General features: G+C 38.2%; 1 protein-coding gene across 1 annotated transcript in view; it reads left to right on the top strand.

The window, feature by feature from the left end:
• The first annotated feature begins 803 nt into the window (after positions 1–803).
• LOC129266975 (uncharacterized) overlaps positions 804–8,789 on the top strand; it is a 198,978-nt gene continuing 190,992 nt past the window's right edge. Inside the window, exons 1-3 of the mRNA XM_064104168.1 lie at positions 804–816; positions 3,069–3,494; positions 7,878–7,997. Of these exons, the coding sequence (XP_063960238.1) occupies positions 804–816; positions 3,069–3,494; positions 7,878–7,997 (559 nt within the window). The remainder of the gene's footprint in view (positions 817–3,068; positions 3,495–7,877; positions 7,998–8,789) is intronic.

The following is an 8,789-nucleotide window of genomic DNA, read 5'->3' as shown; positions in this document are numbered from 1 at the left end:
AGTTTTCTCCTCTATAAAAGCGTGTCAGAAAGAACACGGTATACAGAAGATACACAATGTAAACCAATTTTTACTTTCTTTTCAGAAATTCTCCTTTAGCACAATTTTCATTTAGACTCCATGTTCTTTTTTGGTTAATTTTACATTTTCATTCTATCATTCTGTTCATTCTTGCAATTTTACTCTGAAGGCCGGATTAAACCGGAATGGAATCAGCTGCAAATCCATCTGAATATGTGTATTCGGTTTTGGTGTAACGCTGGATTGATGACGTGCATGTGGAAAAATTTTCATATGTCAATATTTCTTTTGACTGGTGACCCAATGAAGGGTCATCAGTCATGTGAAAGTCATACATTCAAACTTTCAAACAACTTTTTGAAGCATCACCCAAGTACAGATTTTTTTTTCAATGATAGTGCACTCAGACTTTCACATAATATGACATCATGTTTCTTTCATGATTATTACAAGTAGCTGTGTACCCTTGATTGGCATTCAATTGAGGAAGTTATTATGACTTCCTTTACAGACGTTGCCTTCGAAAGGTCCCCTCCTTCGCTTTTAATCTAGACCAGAAAAATAGTTTCCCCTCATTTAACTCATTAAAAACTAAACTTGATTGGTTGAACACTTTACATGGCAATGGAATGAAATGACTGTTCTTCGTTTAACCCGTGGGCTACCAATGTGAGTTTAACACCAGAATAATCATTTCCTCCATTTAACTCATTGAATACTAAAACTTGATTGGTTAAACACTTTACATGGTAATGGAATGAAATTATTATTTTTCTTAACCCATGGACTACCAATGTAAGTTTAACACTGATTCGACTTTAAAATATTGGAATGGTTTGAGTCTTGCCATAAGACAGTCCCCATCTGTAGCGATGTTCAGAAAAAAACATTAAAATCTCATCTTTTTTTTCATAGTTTGAAGATATCAACTACTAGTAATTCATTGTCAGCACTTTGGGCTTAATGGGAAAAGACCAGTATAAGTCGTAAAAATAATGACAATAATAACAGCAATAACAACAAAAATCATGATGATGGTAATTTTTGGTTCTTAATGAGTGTATGCAATAAGGGCCTAGTTCATGGCACGGCTGGCAGAAGGGCGCAAATGTTTGCCAAACAGAAGGGCGCACGCATTCAATCCCATCTTACCTATAAAATATCTTATTTCAGACCAAATTTACTATGCATGTTCCATTTCATTCCTTTATTCATTCATTTAAGTTTGGTCTGAAATAAGTTAATGTTTTATAGGTTAGATGGGATTTAGTGTGTGCACCCATCTGCTTGGCGAGAAATTTACGCCCTTCTGTCAGCCGTGCGACGAGTTCATATACATTTTAGATGAGACAAGAATCTCTCATCAGTCCTTGTTACTCAGCGAAAAGAAGAGGTCATAATAACGACCCACCCCCTCCCCAGTGCCCCCTTCACACCTTCATATAGGTCACTTGCACGATGGCATCATTCGCCATGCAGCCCACACTCATACTCCCCTTTACACCATCCTAATTTTGGTACCATACATCATTTACAGTTATAATCATTTGAAAATGCCCTTTCATAGTGTATTTACTTTGCATCCTACTCCACTAATAGTGACATAAAGTTATTTGTATCCCAATCACAATTCTGCTTTTAATGGTATTTTTTTTCTTTAAAATGTGGCAAGAACCCTTCAAATGCATCAAGAAAATAGAAGATTTTGATATTTAGTCCCACTTTTTTGTCTCGCCTGCATAGCAGAGCGAGACTATAGGCGCCGCTTTTCCGACGGCGGCGGCGTCAACATCAAATCTTAACCTAAGGTTAAGTTTTTGAAATGACATCATAACTTAGAAAGTATATGGACCTAGTTCATGAAACTTGGACATAAGGTTAATCAAGTATTAATGAACATTCTGCCTGAGTTTCAGGTCACATGACCAAGGTCAAAGGTCATTTAGGGTCAATGAACTTAGACCATGTTGGGAAAATTATTTTCAAAATCTTAACCGAAGGTTAAGTTTTTGAAATGACATCATAACTTAGAAAGTATATGGACCTAGTTCATGAAACTTGGGCATACGGTTAATCAAGTATTAGTGAACATCCTGCTTGAGTTTCAGGTCACGTGACCAAGGTCAAAGGTCATTTAGGGTCAATGAACTTTGGTCAAGTTGGGGGTATTTGTTGAATTACCATCATAACTTTGAAAATTTATGGATTTAGTTCATGAAACTTACACATTAGGTTAATCAAGTACCACTGAATATCCTGTGCGAGTTTCAGGTCACATGACCTGATGACCATGGTCAATGGTCATTTAAGGTCAATGAACTTTGGCCGTGTTGGGGGTATATGTTAAATTAACATCCTAACTCTGAAAGTTTATGGATCTAGTTCATAAAACTTGGACATAAGAGTAATCAAGCATCACTGAACATCCCCTGTGAGTTTCAGGTCACAAAACCAAGTCAAAGGTCAGTTAAGGTCAATAAACTTAGGCCATGTTGGGGTAATTGTTGAAGTGCCATCATAACTTTGAAAGTTTATGGATAGAGTGAATGAAATGTGGACATGGGTGTAGTTGACAGTCTTAAGTCTCTGTTCAAATGTCATTTATGGTCAATGAACGTGGTATTATGTCATTATATGAATGATGTTTTTGTTAATGATTATTTTATAGTAGTTTTCAAAGTTAGCACTGCTGCTATATTAAATTGCGTAATGCAGGCGAGACTGCCAGAGGCGTTCCACTTGTTATGGTTATTTTATTGGGTTTGTCTTCTTTTATTTATAAGTTCTTTGTAACTTTTCTGTGATCCTTCCACTATTCTTGAATATTCTCACTTGTGTTAAATGCTTATGTATTTCAAAGTCTTTCCCTGACAGAAGTAACAAAATATGAATAAATGAAAACTTTTGTTATACATATTGCATTTTGGTAATTACTTCAGATTGATAACTTTAACTTGATCATAGAATTATATAGGCGTTTCTGCTGCTTCATTTACAATCATGTTGCATTTGTAACAAAAACTATTTTCTTCTTCTTCTTTTTGCAGGGCAATCCTACACAGGCAACTGGCAGCTTGTTAGAAGGACTACAATCAGCGCACCTAGGTACGTCTCTGGCTACCAGACACCCCGGCAGAACGGTGGCAATCAAAACCCCACTAACACTGGCGGTAGCCGGACAGTCGTCCACACCACTGGACAGATCCCCTCCAGGACGTCCATCCACACCACCGGCCAGGTCATCAGGCAGAACATCGGTAGAGGATCAGTCCAGACCTCCGCCCTGAACAGTCCCAGGACTGGGGTGATCTCCTACCAGCAGATACTGTCCAGACAGAACCCTTCATCGTCATCGTCCTACAGCTGTAGGTCCAGGGGGTGTGACTATAGATGTCAGGTCGGAAGCAACGGTCAGGTCCAGTGTATCTGTCCACCAGGTTATAGACTTGGTACAGACCAGAGGAGCTGTGTAGGTAAGTACAATGCCTCTACTGCATCTTTGAGATATTTTGTCAAAGACATCAATGTGTTATTGCAAGCTATTGTTTTCCTCGAGGCTGGCTTTGGCTTCAAGGACAATGATGTGGCCTTAAACTTTGTCCTTGATCTCTGATGTCTTGGCCTTTGAGGTCTAAAATGTTTGGACACTTGGCCTTGGTCTTGGACAGTTCGGCATTATGCGCAACACCTGTATCCAACAGAATTGAGTACATCCCTCATGGATATGTTGCTTAATAGCATAACTTTGTACATGTATACACCCCTATTAAGAACGGATGCTTCTTGGTCATAATATATGAACAAATAAACAAAGACAAAATCTTTTGGTGATGATATGCAACGAATAGTTGATCTTTTTGTGAGGGGGTACTCCCTTTTGTTGGATAATGTATAAGCGTACCAAGTTGTTGTAAAACAAACCCATGAGCTTATCCTTGAGGAGAGTGCATTTTGAGGAAAATGCTAGTTATTTCTTGGATCGGTAAGTCCTTCAGTATACTGTATTCTCCACAGTCACTCTCCATTGATAATTGATACTAAATCTGAAATAGTCTTTTTAATGACTCGGTAATAAGGAAATGTTGACTATTAAACACCAGTCCGAGTTCCTCAATGAAAACAGAAGTGTTGGATGTGTCATCATGATTAAGGAAATCAGCTAGCCTCAGAGAGCCCACCAGAGGCTATTAGCATTGGTGTCACCATGGTGGATAGGGGTCATTCTCCGAATGAGAACTAAATGTGCAGCATCATATAGCTGGTTCACACTACTTATATGCTTTTCACACTGCATTTCCTTAACCCCGGACTTTCCTTAACCCCTACTATCTTTTTTGTTTCACACAGTCTTTCTTAACCCCATTATATTTGCTTAGCCAGGGTTAACAATTTAACCCGGACTATTGCACAGCTCATGAATATTGATGGTTTTGCCACACGGCGCGTAAATAATGTGCAATTTTGACTTCTGTGAATGCTAATGCTTAGCCCCACATTTCCTTAGCCCAATTTGGTTTCACACTGCCGTTCTTTCTTCGCACCACAATTGTGCTAGCGCCGCAATAAGCCGGCTAACTCGGCTAAGCTTAACCCTGGGAATTTTCTGTAGTGTGAAAAGCCTATTAGTGTTCATCTTGGGGTCAGTAACACAAAGGTTTTGCAATTAATAGGAAGTATGAGAGAACATTTCTGATTGGTTTCTGGGCAGTGATTTAACAAAATATGCATGAAACAATGATTTTGATTGGCTGTCACTATTTAGCGATTGATCACTAACCTTTGTGTCACGGACCCCTGGACTGTCAATTCTTTGAAGCCTGATTTGCTTTGGGGAGCATTTCATGAAGAGTCTTGCAAGTCATTTTCACTGATTAATTTGCTCTTAGCCAATCAGAAGCAAGAGTTTTCAGTAGCTTATAAGTTGTCAGAGAAAATCACTGACAAAAATCTCTTCATGAATTTATTTGCACTATTTGTTTAGGTTCTATCCTTAGCCAAATTAAGGGTTTTAGTGATTTTGTTATTTTTAAAGCATTGTTTTTTCAGCAATTACCAAATGATGATGCAATAAAAATTTTCAGACCATGTATACTTTGTTAAAAGAGTTTCAGAGATATTTTCCAAGGCTTTAATTAGGAATAAGAGGTTGAATTATAAAGCATTAAAACATTAATCTATAGTTCCCACTCGCCACCCAGGTGTTAAGGGTATACCATGTTTAATAGGATTCCATAACCATTTTCTACTTTGCATATTAATGCTTAAATGGAACACTGTCAAATGATTGTGAATCGAAATTGACAAATATTTTGTGTCTTAACGGTAGACTTTTAAGCCTAAATGCAGTCCAAGCTTGATTAAATGTGCCGCATCATAGCTTATTAGTTCAGCTTTCATCAAAGTGATCTTACGGTTCATCATTCAGTAGAAGTTACATCATTAATGCTTCCTCCTGTCCGATTTGATTAATTGCGTATGTTTGACATTTTCTCTGTTCTGCTTTTAGGAGATATCGAGGGCTAATGTGCCACAGATTTCAGGACATTCATCTCATTTGTTAACTGATGAATGACATCACTCTTTTTGCTACCTTTCCCATGTCACTCCAAGACTACAAATTCAATTCATTTATCACATATATGTTCCAGCTAGTTAGCTGAATGCACAAATTTTAACGAGATTGAAAAATGAACTTAAGCTAAAGTATTTTGAAACATTGTATAGCAATCAAGAGATCAAGAAGAAAAGTGTTTTTGATAAATGAGAACTGCTATTAAAATTATGGATTAAGTTTCAGACAATTTAAATTTGTGAATTGTTTCAAAGTACCTTTATACCTCAGTCACATTTGCTCTAGGGTGGCCGTACGGCGAGTCGAGAACAGCCGTTTCATTCATTTTTATTCAAACCACATATATGTAGCAATTACAAAAAATTGTTAGAACAGCTGATTTTCGACTCGCCGTATGGCCGCCGTACAGCAAATGTGACAGAGGTATTAGCACCTACATTTGTCATGGTCTCTTTAGCTTCCAGCTGTACCTATAAACAAGACCTTGATTGCTCTTAATATTAAAAAGTGTTTGTAATTAGCCAAAACTTACAAAGCTCAAAATAAATGGTATAGGATTAGAACACATGCAAAGATGTTTTGAACTATTATCGAGCATAATTGACACTGTTAAAGTCGACTTAGCAAGTTTAACCGCAATTTCAGCTGCCAAGTTTAAAGCCAACTGCATACTGTTACAGCCTTTCTATGTCTGCCAGTCAGGCTTTCAGCTCTGACACACTGTTTATTTTGTCGTCGGGAAAATGTCAGCAACTTTTAGGCTTGAGGTTGATTTAATAATCGGTTCCATCGTAATTGAGAACCTGTAAACAGCCACTGACATGAGACTGATTGAGGATTAAAAAATACTTCCTTTTCTGTATTGATGAAAAGTAGAAAATGGGTTTTTTATAGCAGGAAAATTGAACTGTAATTCAAGCTATTAGGTCAATGTTACAAGTATTTTTGAAGGAATATAGTTTTTTTTAATAAAGATAATATATTTGTTTTTCCTTTCATGCCTTGCAGTAAATGAGTTTTTCTTAAACTTTACCCCCCACTTACTAACAACCCTAGCTATATCCCATGCTTGGTTTCAACTTGAATGACTTGTTATACTGGATGATTTGATGGGGTTCTTTAGGGGGGAATTTACTTTTGATGTTGTGTTTATTTAGAATAGAATTTACTTCCAATCAATAAAGATGTCTAATTTGCATATTGCCGACCCACGGCGTATTTGCATATACCCCCGGCTTATTTGCATACACGGATTACCGGCCGTACCGCATCCGACGCAACGGATCAATGCCCATCTATTGTTCTCGCGTTCGTGCGTACGGTCCCGGAGATTAGTATAAATAGAATACGTCATCAGATAATTTTCGTCACTTGATAAAGAGTTGCAGCGGCACTCGAAAGCTCGTGAACTTGTAAGCTAGTGAACACTTTTTGCGAGAGTGATCACGATTTTCCTAGAAAGCCAGTGAACACTTTTTGCGAGAGTGATCACGAATTTCCTTGTTGACCATAGTAGATTGCGAGACAAATGAATACCCTCTAGCGATAATAAAGATATCATTGTATGATTATGATATATGAAAAGGTCAAGGATGTGTTTAAATATGATACTGGGCTTATTTAAGGTTGTAATTTTGATGAAAACTGAAATGTTTTATAGTGTTATATACCTGGTCTAGATAATTCATTCGTTCCTACCGATCACCATAACATTCAGCGATCTATATTCAGTACAATCTAAATTCAAATGCAAGGTCTGTACAAAATAAGACATGTACATACTATGTGAATATGTGAATATTATGCCATCATGAATTATACTGTATTCCCTTTTTGCTTTCAATATATTTTAATGGCACATGAATTGAATAAACCATGAAACACAAATCTGCTTTCAGTCTTTTGAATAAAGGTGGAATATAATACATTGTGGGATTTTTATTCTAATTGCCTGACCAGCCTGAAAATTCAAATCGCATCTTCCTGAATAATGTATAGAAAAATATAGAAAGTAAGGGAGGGGGTGAAGGTGATTTATCTGAGTGCAAGGTGCATCCGGCCACCCTGTGGTTTGGGGCTAGACAGGATTTAAGACCTGGGTCCCGTAACACAAAAGTTAGCGATTGATCATACGCTTGATTTTTACGATTGATTGTGCATTGTAGTCAATGCAATTGATCGTAAAAAAATGTCCTACGATCAATTGCTAAGCTTTGTGTTATGGGCCCCAGGATTACTCCTACTTCTGAACCTTCATTTGGAAGAAAATTTTGTTTTCTTGTAGATGTTGACGAGTGTGGCCGATATCCTGGTCTTTGCCAGCAAGGATGCCAGAATACTCTTGGAGGATACCGCTGCATCTGCTCAAGTGGGATGCTTACCGCTAACAGGAGGACATGCTCTGGTGAGTGCTGTAATGATGGTGGTGATGGTAGTGGTGGTGGTGATGATGATGATGATGATGGTAGTGATGATGATGGTGGTAAAGGTGGTGATGATGATGGTGGTGATGATGGTGGTGATGATGATGATGGTGATGATGGTGGTGATGATGGTGGTGATGATGATGATGATGGTGGTGGTGATGATGGTGGTGATGGTGATGATGATGATGTTGGTGGTGATGATGATGATGGTGGTGATGATGATGATGGTGGTGATGATGATGGTGGTGATGATGATGATGGTGGTGATGGTGATGATGATGGTGGTGGTGATGATGATGGTGGTGATGATGATGGTGGTGATGAAGATGGTGGTGATGATGATGGTGGTGGTGATGATGGTGGTGGTGATGGTGGTGGTGGTGGTGATGATGGTGGTGATGATGATGATGATGGTGATGGTGATGATGATGGTGGTGATGATTTGGCCTAGACATGATGGTAATTGTTGTGATAATGGTGATGATAATGATGATGTGATGGTAATGGTTGTGATGGTGATGGTGGTGGTGGTGATTTCGGTGATTGTGATTTTGGGGATGACTTTGGGGATGTTGATATTCATGTTAGTGGTGGCGATGATTATGATGGTGATGGTAATTGTGATACTTGTGGCGGTGGTGGTGATGATGATGAAGGTGGTGAAAAAAAGGTGACGGTGATGATTGTGCTTGTGAAAAATAATGATGGTGATGTTGATTATGACGATGGTGATGTGAGGATGTTGATATTGATGGAGGTGATGATGAAGA

The sequence above is a fragment of the Lytechinus pictus genome, chromosome 8 (genome assembly GCF_037042905.1).
Source record: "Lytechinus pictus isolate F3 Inbred chromosome 8, Lp3.0, whole genome shotgun sequence".
NCBI classification, from domain to species: Eukaryota; Metazoa; Echinodermata; class Echinoidea; order Temnopleuroida; family Toxopneustidae; genus Lytechinus; species Lytechinus pictus.
The sequence above is the reverse complement of the archived record's forward strand: the minus strand, read 5'-3'. Positions and strand labels throughout refer to the sequence as shown.